General features: G+C 35.6%; 1 protein-coding gene across 1 annotated transcript; it reads left to right on the top strand.

The window, feature by feature from the left end:
- The first annotated feature begins 14,267 nt into the window (after positions 1 to 14,267).
- Positions 14,268 to 14,660, top strand: LOC138905369 (uncharacterized). The gene has a single exon (XM_070193882.1). It carries the CDS (start codon positions 14,268 to 14,270, stop codon positions 14,658 to 14,660), a length of 393 nt encoding a protein of 130 aa, XP_070049983.1.
- The last annotated feature ends 283 nt before the right edge of the window (positions 14,661 to 14,943 follow it).

Here is a 14,943-nt window from a genome sequence, read left to right as displayed (position 1 = left end):
ATTATATTTCATCTTAGTTAATTATTGTTAATTACTGAATGGGAATAAGGAATTGGTTTAATAAGTCTCTAACGTTGTCTTGCCTAGCAAGTCAAATGTTAGGCGCCATCACGGTCCCGTCGGTGGGAAATTTCAGGTCGTGGCAAGTCAATGCAAATTATTGGAATTAATTCCATAAGAAAATACTAATTTTTCCAACAAAATCCGAAAGCCCATTCAACCATGAGTCTAACCATAATAATTTTACCAAATTCTGACATCAACCCGACCTCCAAATCCTCAAATCTTTTTTTTCAAATCCCTAGGTCGAAATTCCCGATTTACACCTCAAAAGCACGTAGTCTAGTCAGATTATTCGATGATAATTCAATATTATGGAGTAGAAATGATCACAAGTGACTTACCTCAAGATTTCCCGTGGTTTCTCGCTAATATTCTCCCCAAGTCGTGTTCTTTCGTCCAAAAATGTTTAAATGAGCTAAAAATACAAAACTGCTCAATAAAAACACTATTCTGGTCGCTACATGCCCAATTCCCGTAGCTAAAAGTGCCAAATCTGCTCGCTAAAGGTGCGCACCAGAAGCTGTTGCACCGTCAATATATATTTTCACTAAAAAGGCTCTAACTCCATCACACAAACTCGTAATTCGACGATTCTTATTCCTATGAGTCACAAATAATAATACGAACCTAGTGCTTCAATCAAAACTAAATTTGGAGCTCATTTGCTCAATGCGATATCAATTTCGCTTGTTAAACAATTAACTCATGTTTCACGCAAAAAAGACCCAATAGCGACTTGATGAAATTAGACCAAACTTTCCAGATCATTCCTATAATTCATTATCAAACTCATGGAAGTCTCGAAACCGAATTTTGATCTCTAGAACTAAAAGTGGACCTTTGGATCATTACATGCTTATGCTGTTCTGCCTCGTTTCGTGTACCAAACAATCCCGAAATTCTCTTTTGATACCTCCAATGGATTCCTTGTAAAATTTCAGTCAAGTTAGGCTTTTGAATTACTCAATTTGGCCTAAAATATGAGGGAGATATGATATTTTGAAGATTTAAATGAAATCTGGAAATTTAAGGGATAAAAATGATATTTTCGTAATTATTTTACACCAGAAAATCAACAACGAATTTTTTTTCGTTTTAGCACCCAAAACTCATTCGGAACCTCCCGGACACAAAACATATATATGCGTTTCAATCACAAAACATGCTACGAACCTGCTCACACACTCAAAACACCGAAAAGAGGTTATCTTGACCCAATATTGACCATGGTCAAATTCCAAATCCTTAACTTAACTAGTTTCTGAGCCAGTGATCCAAAACACACCCAAACCCCTCAGGACCCCATTCAATCATACCAACAAGTCATAAAACATGATACAAATTTAGTCGAAACCTCAAATCACATCAAACAATGCTAAAACCACGAATCATTCCCCAATTCAATTCTAATGAAACTAAGAATTTTTAACTTCTACATTCCACGTCGAAACCTATCAAATCAAGTCCGATTGACCTCAAAATTTTCACACAAGTCATAAATGAGATAATGTACCTATCCCAATTTCCAGAATCAGATTCCGACCCCGATATCAAAAAGTCAACTCCCCGGTCAAACTTTCAAACTTAAATTTTCTATTTTCGCCATTTCAAACAAAATTTAGTTACGGACCTCAAAATAAATATCCGGACAAACTCCTAAGTCCGAAATCACCATACGGAGCTATAGGATTTATCAAAACTCTATTCTGAGGTCATTTACACATAAGTCAACTTCCGGTCAATTATATCAACTTAACCTTCTATCTTGGAGACTAAGTATCTCAATTCATTTCAAAACCTCACCGGACCCGAACCAATTACCACGGCAAGTCATATAACAACTGTAAAGCATAAATTGAGCAATAAATGGGGGAACGAGGTTATAATACTCAAAACGACCAATCAAATCGTTACAAACGTAGATGTATCTTTCACCATCATTAGGCTTTCGGCAATCCTGCATAGACACATTGATGTGAGTTGATGCACCGGAATCAAACCACCACGCGTGTCTTGATACCGAAATCAAATTAACCTCAGAACAAACAAAACTAAGAAGAATATCCTTCTTCTAATGACTTTCAGCTTCACTGAAGAAACAACTATCCTTGGTTAATTCCTTATGTTGTTTCGTTTTTGTTGCTATAACCGAAACTATCTTATTCTTTCTGTACTACATTGAATTCGAATTTATCAAAAGTGTATGATTCTTCGCTTTTTCATTCTTAACAAATTCGTTTTCAATTTTGGTCATGAATTCCTTTGTCGTCGTAGTCTTTTCATATATAGTGCCCCCGAATATTTCTAGAATTGAATTGTTGTTGGCAGTAATATTTGCAGAAGTAATTTTAATTGAATCCAGAGAATAATAAACAACGAAATAAGCTCACATAGTACTTAAAACCAAAATAAAAATAAATTCGAATAAAGGTAAATCCCATCTCAAGATACCGATCACTCCATTAATATTTCATCTTTGGAAAAATAATTAACTTGTAAGTGGTATCTTGGTGTAGTAATCAAACACTGATAATAAAAGAACATGTCGAATAATAAAACTTCCTTTTGGCCGATTTATTATTCACACGTAAAAACCAAATAATCATCACATGTTTATTACCACAAAACTGCACATGTAATTCTGTTGAACATTGGCCTTCCTTTGGTTAGATCCATATTCACATAGGTTACAAGCACAAAAGTTTTTATATTCTAAAATAAATAAATTTCCATTAGAGAGGTCACTTTGGCAATATCTAACTTCAATTTATTCATCTCAAAATATATACAACTGTACCAATATTCAAATTTAAGTTCTCCAAACCGAAAAATATAATTATTTAAGTCAAAAAATCATGGTGGGACCAAAATATGAAATTAAAAAATAATCAGATTTACAAGTGGTAATTGAAAAATAGCCACAATTTCAAAAGTAATCGAAATTTAGCCACTTTTTATGTAAAGATAAATCTGAACGAAAATACTGTGCTTTGAGTATTACAGTCTCATTTCCCTATTTACTGCTCAATTTGTGCTTTATAGTTGTTATATGACTTGCCGGGGTAGTTGATTCGGGTCCGGTGAGGTTTTAGAATGAATTGGAGAACTTACTTCCAAGGTTTAAAGTTTAAGTTGAAATAGTTGACCGGATATTGACTATGTGTAAACGACCCCTAAATAGACATTGATGATTCCAGTAGCTCCGAATGGTGATTTTGAACTTAGGAGCGTGTCCGAAAAATTATTTTAAAGTTCGTAGTTAGATTAGACTTGAATTGGGCTAAAGTGGAAATTTAAGTTTGAAAGTTTGACCGGGGAGTTGACTTTTTGATATAGGGGACGGAATCCGATTTTGGAAATTGGAATATGTCCGTTATGTCATTTATGACTTGTGCACAAAATTTGAGGTCAATCGGACTTGATTTGATAGGTTTCGGCATTAAATGTAGAACTTGGAAATTGTTAGTTTTCATTAGGCTTGAATTGGAGTACGATTTGTATTTTTGATGTTGTTTGATGTGATTTGAGGGATCGCCTAAGTTGGTATTGTGTTTTAGGACTTGTTGGTACATTCAGACGGGGTCCCGAGTAGCCCGGGTGTATTTTGGGGTGAGTTTTGATCTGTTTATATATATTTCAAACAGATGATGTATTCTTATTTCACACCACATTTGTAAATTCTAATCTTAAAAGCTTATGATTTGTACTACCAGTCCTTAGGGAATGTATAAGATTTAGATATTTTCTTTTACTTAATTGTCTTGTTAAATTTCATTGGAATTGGATAGTTGATAACTGGCTTATCTAGTGGGTTGGGTTAGGTGTCGTCACGACTAGTTGGATTTTGGGTCGTGACAAGTTGGTATGTTCATCAGTATTTCGATACTCACCTGGGTGATAGACTACTAATATTCCAATTATTGTTATGCGACACAAAAGAATTATGGAAGTATTCCTAGTGGGATGATCGTGCATGAAGAATGTGATAGTCATTCGAGTGCTGGAGTTGTGATCAGTTACGGTGGTTCTTGTGCTCTATGAATTTGGGGGACTAGAAGTTCTCAGAAGCATATTGTTTCAGGGTTGCGACCTGGTTGAGGTGAGTATTTTATTTAAACTCAGTATAGGTACTAATTGCGTTAATTATTTGTGATAGCTGCGCGCCACGAGTGCGTATATATGGGAGGTTTGAGCCATGGGCGGACATTGGGGCAAGTATTCATACTCGGAAGAATGCTTAGGCAAATATATGCCTAGAGTTGATTGTTAAGCTTAAAGTTATAACATTTCTCATATTCGTACCTTTGTCGAGAATTATCTGGACTACACTTGAGGTTACAAAGAGTATAATTCCCTGAATAAATTGGGTAGTTACTATTTATGCGTTAACTTGCCGATTTGAGTGGTGATAACACACTTTGCACCTGCCTAATCTATGGCGTGTTATTTATACCAATCCAGGAGCATGAGAATCTTAAATCATTTATCATATACATGTGTACTTATTTGATTGCCTATGTATGATATGCTTGGACTAGAGGCCTGTGACCATGCCATGCAGATTATATTATTGGCACGTGAGTTGTCCGTGCGGATCCATATACTGATATTATTGGCACGTGAGTTGTTCGTGCGGGTCAAGCTATAGATACTATAGCATGTGAGTTGTCTGTGCGAGTGATGTTAATGTGAACTCTAGAAGAATTGGTTGCTGTTATTACATTTGTGTGTCTTAGTTCTACTATATATAATGAGTTTATAACATTGCAGTTGTGGTAGTGCTTGTTGAACTTACAATACAGTTCTCTACTCTGAGACATCTTCCATTTTGGGTACAAGGTTGCGCAGTTGTGGCTTGAGTTGTATTGGTGTGGTATGTCAGTGGGATAGTTTTGTTTAATAATATATGATCATTGGACCTAGAATGGGTACTACTAGATTTTATTACAGTATATTGGCAGGATAATATTGAAAGTCTTCTTAGAAGGTGATTATGATTCTGGTTGGGGCGAGAAAGCTCCATGACTTGTTGATCTGATAAGGGGTTATGAGATTCTGCATGTTTCTTTCATTATCAAAGGTTTTAGAACAAGGTTTTGTTTGATATGGGGTTTAATGCTAGTACCAGCTTAGTTTTGAGTAATTACTGTGATCGAGAATGGTGCTGCGAGTATGCGAGTTGTGTAGTATGTTATGCGACTATATCTGGAGTTATGGCTATGGCTTGATACAGTTTGTTCAGACTTATATAGTGTATAGATGTGAGACTCGAGTCTTGAAAAGAAATTTTAAATGTTGGAAATTGAATTCCAAGGTTTATGGGTTAAGGTTGAAGTAATGATCTTCAATTACGTGGTATTGCCAAGCCTATATGGAATAGGGTGGTAAGGTAGAACAGTGATTTAAAATCTTAGGAATAACTCTTGGCACGTTTGAGAATGAACTTGTGTTTAAGTGGGGAAGAATGTAATGACCCGGCCGGTCGTTTTGAGTATTACAGTCTCGTTTTCCCATTTACTGCTCAATTTGTGCTTTACAGTTGTTATATGACTTGCCGGGGTAATTGGTTCGGGTCCGATGAGGTTTTGGAATGAATTGGAGCACTTAGTTCCAAGGTTTAAAGTTTAAGTTGAAATAGTTGACCAGATATTGACTATGTATAAACGACCCCGGAATAGAGTTTTGATGATTCCAATAGCTCCGAATGATGATTTTGAACTTAGGAGTGTGTCCGAAAAATTATTTAAAAGTCTGTAGTTAAATTAGGCTTGAATTGGCTAAAGTGGAAATTTAAGTTTGGAAGTTTGACTGGAGTGTTGACTTTTTAATATCGGGGTCGGATTCGATTCTGGAAATTGGAATACATCTGTTAAGTCATTTATGACCCATGTGCAAAATTTGAGGTCAATCGGACTTGATTTGATAGGTTTCGGCACTGAATGTAGAACTTGGAAATTGTTAGTTTTCATTAGGCTTGAATTGGAGTACGATTTGTGTTTTGATATTGTTTGATGTGATTTGAGGGCTCTCTTAAGTTCGTATCGTGTTTTAGGACTTGTTGGTGCAATCAGACGGGGTCCCGAGCAGCCCGGGTGTGTTTTGGGTGAGTTTTGAGTGAGTCTGGGCATTTCGGCACTCTGATGTTGTTCTGGATCTTTGGAAGTGCGAGGAGCACATTTTGGAATACTGAGGTAGAGGAAAAGTGCGGACCGCAAAGGAAAAGTGCGGACAACAGAGGAATTGTGCGGACTGCAGAATTTAGATTCCTGCAGATTCGATGGTCCGACTTCGGAAGCTCATATCTTTTAATATACAAGGAATTTGGAGATGATTCAAAAAACGAAATGTGTAGCCCTTTGAATCTAGTTTCCAGAAAGGCATACCTTTAATCATTTGGACATTTATAGAGAAAGTTATGGTCAATTACTGAATCCTGGTAGTGCAGAGCTGCTGAAGTGCGACCACAGAACCTGGGATATGCGCCGCACAAAAACATGTATGGTCAGCACAATGGGGATTGGATTTGTACTATATGAATGAGGGTTTCATGTCATTTTTCATATTTGGACTTTTGGAGCTCGGTTTGTGGTGATGTTTCATGAGATTTTCAAGAAATTTATTGGGGTAAGTGATTCTAACTCGGATTTGATTAATATACATGAATATAACATTGTTTTCATCATTTAATCAGTATTTTGAGATGGAAATTTGGAGGAACTTGTAGAAATTTCATAAAAACAAATTTTTGGGATTTGAATGTCGATTCGAAATTGGATTTGAGTGAAACTAGTATGGTTGGACTAGTAATTGAATGGGTTATCGGATTTTATGAGTTTCGTCAGATTCCGAGAAGTGGGTCCCAATACCGATGTTTCGAGCGGAGTTGGAAAATTTTATAAATTGTTAAAATGTAAGCATTGGAGTATATTTTGATTAATTTGCACGATGTTTGAATAGATACAAATCATTTGGATTGAGTTGAGGAGATAGGAAGGCGTATGAAGGTTGATATGTGCAGAATGAAATTTCCGGAGTATTGTTTAGCTTGCTCGACAGGAGATTCAGCTTGTTCGAGGTAAGTAACATCTCTAATCTTGGAGCTGAGGGTATGAACCCTTATTATATGTGTTATGTTAATTATTTGGAGGTGACGCACATGCTAGGTGACGGGCATGTGGGCGTGCATCGCAGAAATTGAGATTCGGTTGATTCCGTAGAGCTTTATAGTCAATTAACTCGTATTTCTCCATGTATTTTTATGTGTTTGAGAAACTGAGTTGTAACTCATGTTAGAAATCATGGTTAGACAAATGTTGGTATTATTGCCTTATTGGGACCCACTGAGGTCATTTCTGCTGTCGAATTATTTGTTTAAATTGTAACTTCATACTCAGTCATGTTCATTCATTTCATATCATCTTTCAGTCTCTGTTGTTATTTATTGATTCATCATATCATCATTTTGGGATGATTTTCATGACATTGTGAGCACGAGAGACTGGAGAGATTGATGATTGAGGGAGGCCGAGGACCTGATTGGGAGGATGATTATGGGATCGGGCTGCACGCCACAACAGGTACCTTCTGAGTGCGAGTGTCGAGCGATTGAGATGATTAATTGACTAGGAGGACTGAGTGAACTGATACTCTGAGAGTATGCATATGGTTTTATCATTAAGTTGTATCGCATTGACATGCACATTTGACATACAAGCATAGAGATGCATTTTCTCATGTTGTACGGTATCACGTCATTCATGACTTCTCACACATATTGGCATATGGGCATAGTGATGCATTTTCCACTGGCTATCTGGAAAGAAAATGAAATATCATATTTATTGTTAAAAGGATTTTTGTGAAAATTTCTGTTTTCAAATTTACTCATATTTTTGGCAACTTCGGTAAAAGGCTTGAGTTTTCACCGATACACTTGAGAGGCAGAACTCTTTTCAGAAATCATGATTAAGCTGAGCATTTTCTCTCTGAGTTACTTCTTTTATTACTTGCTTTATGTAGTTATGGACTGTTGTTGGCTATTGGTGTTGGACCCGACCTTTGTTCCAACTCGTCACTACTTTCAACCTAAGGTTAGATTTGTTACTTATTGAGTACATGAGGTCGGTTGTACTCATACTACACTTCTGCACCTTGCGTGCAGATATTAGATGTTGATGTTGCTGGGATCAACGTGAGCTGGATTTGGAGACGTACCTGTGTTCCGGTCGTAGCTGCCTCTTGTTCATGGTAGCCTTAAATTTATAAAAATCTGTTTATGTACATTTCGAACAGATGATGTATTTATTTCATACAAGCTTTGTAAATTCTAATCTTAGAAGCTCATGATTTGTACTACCAGTTCTTGGGGAATGTATAAGATTTAGATATTTTCTTTTACTTAATTGTCTTATTAAATTTCATTGGAATTGGATACTTGATAACTGGCTTATCTAGTGGGTTGAGTTAGGTGTCATCACGACTAGTTGGATTTTGGGTCGTGATATAAATGAATCTGAATCCATAAACCATCAGAATAAATGTAACCAACCAAAGAAGAATTAACTATTAATATTTTTAACAAACCTAACATATGCTTTTAAAGGGAATTGCAAATCTTCTATTCTGACGGCAGTAATTGGAAAAGGAATTTAATCACAATTCTTAGAATTGCAGGTAACGAAATTTTGATAAAAACATTGAGTTGCAAGAATGTCGTTTTAATTAACAAATAACCAAACAAAAGCTTTCTGGCAGTAATACTTCATCCAATACGTTCTCTAAAGAAGGTTTCTCAATAATTTAACGTGATACATGCTTCAGATGCCAATTGTTAGAATTAAATACTTTAAGATGAACACCGTCATCTTTTACCAAGGCTTATCATGTCACATCATCAAAAATAAATACTAGATGCAGAAGCGTACCTGAATCCATGAGTGCCACAGAGATTACAGAATCTTTTGATTTACATTTTTCCAAATCAAGACGTAAGCCGTACTATTATTTCCAGCGAATGTATGTTAGAAAGAAAACGTTACGTCTGATTTGGGGACCATAACCCATTTAGTAGGTGCACAAGTTTTTGTATTTCTAATTTAGTTCATCATTAAACTAGAAATAACATCCGTATCTATACATATGACCTCATACTTTATAAGGTTTCCTTTTGGCCTATTTAACTTTAAACCTTAGTAGATCACTTTAATTTAGGCCAACCTTATAGTGATAGTAACCAACACACAATTATTCTTAATATAATATACGTGCAAGTCCATAAATTCTAACAGTTCTTATTCATGCTAACATATGCATGTCACCATGTGAATTACATATTAATATTAAATTGTGCTCTTATATTGTTTCGCATATATAACAACATTGAAATTTATACGTAATTCATGTAATGTGAGGTCAATTATATTCTCATTATTATTTAGAACCCTAAAGATTTGTGTTGAGAAATGCGTACTAAAAGCTTGTAGAGTATTGTTAAGTGTCTCATATATTATAGTAGAGCCAAATAACAATGGAATAAGCAAAAAATATGAAAAGAATTACTCTTTGATAGAATATTTATTGTATAGTGTAATTAGTACATGGGCGATGAATCGTTTTGACGTGAGGTCTTTAGCATTATGTCTTTTAATTTTTTTTTTACTCTATTAGTAAACATTATGAATACTAAAATATTTTTTTGGTACTGTCCTTTCTTGTCTATATTTTCATTAATGTGGTGCTTATGTTTTCCTGAGCCGAGTGTCTATTGGAAACAAGCTCTCTATCCTCATAAGGTAGGGGTAAGGTCTGCGTACACACTACCCTCCCCAAATCCCATGATGTGGGATAATACTGGGTATGTTGTTGTTGTTGTATTAGTAAATATTATGAATACTGAAATATTTTACTCGATAATAGAGTTTTTGTTTTTATTTCAAACCACCCAACCATGTTGTGTTCTAATTCGGTGAGGGGTCTGGCAGGACCCCTACCTTGTTTGTTGATATACCAAGAGTACAACGAGGGGGACATAAAGCCAAAACCTCGAAAGGACACCAAAAGGACCCGATACAATATGATTACAGTATAGCAGCAAACAATGCTATAACTAATATTAGGTCGGGGGAGGGGAGAATTGTTTGTGAAGATTTGACCTCCCCTCAGATGTTATTTAAGGAGGTTCATAGTGCCATCCTGAGTGCTTGCCCTTTTTGAATCTGAAGGAGGCCAACTTGAGGAAGATTCTCTCATTGCAGTACACTATTAGAAATTCGGCAAAAACCGACCAAGGTCGACCGACCAACTTTGGTCGGTCAAAAAATCGACCAAAGTTGATCGGTTTTTCAAAATATTTTTTTTTAATTTTTTTTTTTTTACGAAACCGACCAACTTTGGTCGGTTTTCTTTGGCGTAAAAATGCGGGAAACTATTTTTGAGTCCCGCAAAATTTATGTTTCAATAAACCGACCAACTTTGGTCGGTTTTTCAATTAAAATAAATAAAAATTAATATTAAAAAAATCGACCAAAATTGGTCGGTTAATTCGGCAGGTCATTTAAAAAAACCGACCAACTTTGGTCGGTAATTTTACTTTTTAATAAAACCGACCAACTTTGGTCGGTTATTTCCGTGCGAAAATACAAATAAAGAGTATAAATCAAATAAAAGATAGTCTTAAAATAAAATGTACCAATGGTCTAGTGGTAGAATAGTATCCTGCCACAGTACAGACCCCGGTTCGATTCCCAGATGGTGAATCTTTTTATTACATAATTAAAATACCGACCAACTTTGGTCGGAAAAAACCGACCAACTTTGGTCGGTATTCCTTTCCGACCACAAAAATACCGTCCACATGTAAATGATCGCGTTTTGGTCGGTTTTTGGCCATTACCGACCAACGTTGGTCAGTTTTTTTGATCGATTTTTACCGAATTTCTAGTAGTGGTAGCCAGCTTTGCTAGAGAGTCAGCTACTGCATTATCTTCCCTGTAGTAGTGTTTTATGTGGAAGCGTTCCTCAAGCATCTTCTTTTGCACCTCCTTTACAGCTCTTCGTAGCTTCCATGAAGGTTTAACCTGTCCTTGAATCATCTTCACAGCTACTTGTGAGTCCATTTCTAGCGTGAGTTTGTGGAGGCCTGCAGTTCACAAAGAATGTTAGTTGAGAATTGCACTGGTTTGGCAAACGCCATAATCAAGTCCCCATTTCCCCTCTTAACAATCCCCCGTATTCCTGCTTGTCTGCTTGTTGCTACAAAACTTCCATCGGTGTTAATCTTCCAGGTATCCCCTAGAGGCATTTTCCAGCACACCAAAACATTAGTGATCCTGGGCTTATAAGTTTCTGCTATGTGACAAATATTGTCCCCAACTCCAGTTGAAGTCCCTGGAAGTCCCAAATATTGTCCCAACTCCATAATCTCCCAGCACACCAAACTCGATAATGGACAGTCTGGAAAAGGACAAAACATGAGAAGAGAGATAATATTACAAATAAAAGGTAAGTTAAAAGTACACAAGTTCTTATGAAAGTTGTTCATTTAATTTACTATATAGATAGGTAAACATAATGTAAATTATGCAATTTCTAATTTCAAAATTATGCATATGAAATTCTAATTTCAAAATTTCTAATTTCTAATCACACAACAATTACTTTATCATGAGATTTTGCTAAAAATGACTATGAAATTCTTTAAAAAATGAAAGATCATAAACCCATCAACCACACCATTCAAAAAATACCTAAATTAATAATGTATATGTATTCCTGCACATATCAAAAATTTACTTTTGATAATACTATTGCATTACAAGTCATGAGTTGCGAAGCTAATGAGACTTAATTTGTTGCTTTCAAATTTAGCGTTAGCGTATATTTTCTAATGGTTTCTTTTGTAGCTTAATTTCTCCCTAATACTATTGCATTATAAGGCATGGCTCTAAGCTTATGATACTTCTAAATTTGTTGCGTTCAAGTCCAGCGGTAATGTACATTTTCTATTGGTTTCCTTTGTAGATTAATTGCTCCAGGGGAAATGATCTCATTGTTTGCTTAGGAACACATCTTTTAATTGTAATTTGATATTAATATTTTTTTATTATTTTACTAAATTATATATTGCATGACTTGGTATGCACGTACAACACACTGCCGAGAGACAAGTTGCAATAATTTGTGAATATGTATTTTATGTGAGGTGTCTAATTAAAAATGAAAGCAAGTGTATCGCTAACATTATTAAAATTATTGCACGGTAAATTAATAATAACTAATAAGAATCGGTGCGCCTAAATGCCAGCTATATTTCCTTGAATTATCACTAACTAACGTCCATTTTTGAAAATATTGCATCATACACGTCTAAACAGTCAACTCTTTGTTTTCTTCCTTTTTTCCTTAATAAATAATTTATGAAACTGGGAACTGCAAAAAGATTCCTAGCGATACAATAATCTGTATGGCATAAACATTGAGTAGTTGGGTTTGTTATATCTAAATTTCAATGATGACAAGTGTACAAAATTAATACCTATCTACTTTTGACTATAGAGATCAATGCATCAACGGAAGGAGCTGATGCAAGCTATCAAAAAGGAAGCAGAAACTCAAATCAAACAAAGAACAAGAAGAAAGGACAAAAGAAATGGGAGACAAGTTGGGTGGGAAACACATCATAGTGGAAGAAAATTAAAAGTGGTGGTTCTTATCATCAAGCACTCCTTGACTACTAGAAATTCGGCAAAAAACGACCAAGGTCGACAGACCAACTTTGGTCGGTCAAACAATCGGCCAAAAAACCGACTAAAATTGGTCGATTTTTCAAAATATTTTATTTTCTAATTTGTTTTTACGAAATCGACCAACTTTGGTCGGTTTTCTTTGGCGCAAAAATGCGGGAAACTATTTTTGAATCCTGCGAAATTTATTTTTCAAGAAACCGACTAACTTTGGTCGGTTTTTTAATTAAAATAAATCAAAATTAATATTAAAAAAACCGACAAAAATTGATCGGTTAATTCGGCCGGTCATTTTAAAAAACCGACCAACTTTGATCAATAATTTTATTTTTTAATAAAACCGACCAGTTTTGGTCGGTTATTTTCGTGCGAAAATACAATTAAAGAGTATAAATAAAATAAAAGACAATCTTAAAACAAAATGCACCAATGGTCTAGTGGTAGAATAGTATCCTGCCACAGTACAAACCCCGGTTCGATTCCTAGATGGTAATCTTTTGATTACATAATTAAAAAACCTATCAAATTTGGTCGGTTTTGTTTTGCAATATTATTTTTTTTTTAATTTAATTGACCGACCAAAGTTGGACGATAATTTCCGACCAACTTTGGTCGGTATGCCTTTCCGACCGCTAAAATACCGTCTACACGTAAATGGTCGCGTTTTGGACGGTTATTGGCCATTACCGACCAAAGTTGGTCGATTTTTACCGAATTTCTAGTAGTGTTGGATTAATCAATCCACTCCATCAAATGAAGACCATTTGACATGCGCTCATCTCTTCAAGAAAGTATGAAGCATCTCGGTATGGAACAGAGCACTCCATGGTTTAAAAAATTCCAGCCCATCTCTCTTGAAGAAATCAAAGACACCCTGCTCGAATCCAACACTCATCTCCCTTGAAAGAATCAGAGACACCTTGCTGGAATCAAACACAAACACATAACAATACTTGCCTATAAGGTCACAGGCGAACTCAAGGAGTGAAGTGCGCAACTACAAACACTGTCTTCTAAGTCTCTCTAAATCTAAGTACAAATATTGTATTCTTGATTCTACAAGTGTCATAAAAGATAGAAGGAGTTAGAACACAAAAAAGAGTTGTGTCAACATCCAGAAATCATTGTTGCTAAATATCGTTGGCGGTGAACGAGCCAAAACCATCACTGTTGTAATTCTTTATCAAGATCTAAAAGAACCCTTGTGACCCAAGAGAAATTGGACGTAAGTACCACACCGGTACTGAACCAGTATAAAATCTATTGTGCCTTGTGTTGCCTTCAAATTTATTGCATTCATCTCTATCTTATTTGTGTACTGTATGAAAGCTAGTTGACTAAACTAAATCTTAGTCAACTAAGTTTTAATAGTCCACAATTCATCCCCCCCCCCCTTCTTGTACTTTCAATTGGTATTAGAGCCAGGCTCACAAACTTTACTTAACAGCTAGTGAGAAAAAGATCATGGGATCAAACACAGTCGCCGGGCAACATTTCTTTCATTGGAAAATTTGCATGGAAACATACACTATGTCATATGACATCAAAGTTTGGCGTGTTATCAAAAAGGGAAATCTTCCAATTCCACCAAAGAAAGATGAAAATGATCAAATCATTGTATCAACTGATCCACTTGACTTAGATGATTACACTGATGAACAAGCTGCTGTTATAACTGTGAATGCTAAAGCAAAAAATCTACTGTATAATGCTATCAGTAGAGAAGAGTATGAAAATATTTCAAGCTGTGAAACTGCCAAGGAAATGTGGGATAAATTGGAAATCACATATGAGGGAACCAACAAAGTAAAAGAAACAAGGATCAATCTTCTAGTTCGTGACTATGAGCTATTTTAAATGAAGGATGGAGAATGAGTGGAAGAAATGTTCTCCAGGTTCAGCAAAATCCTTGGAGATCTAAAATCCTTTGGTAGACCAATAAAAAACGGAGAACAGGTCAGAAAAATCCTTAGAAGTCTACCCACAATCTGGCAGCCCAAAGTTATTGTTCTGGAATGTCAAGACCTTGACAAAATATCCTATGATGAACTTAGAGGTGATTTAATTGCCTTTGAAAAAACTCACTTGGATAGGCAAATTCAACAAGAAAAGAAGAAAGCAGTAGCCTTTAAAGCAACTG

The sequence above is a fragment of the Nicotiana tomentosiformis genome, chromosome 1 (assembly GCF_000390325.3).
Source record: "Nicotiana tomentosiformis chromosome 1, ASM39032v3, whole genome shotgun sequence".
NCBI classification, from domain to species: Eukaryota; Viridiplantae; Streptophyta; class Magnoliopsida; order Solanales; family Solanaceae; genus Nicotiana; species Nicotiana tomentosiformis.
The sequence above is the reverse complement of the archived record's forward strand: the minus strand, read 5'-3'. Positions and strand labels throughout refer to the sequence as shown.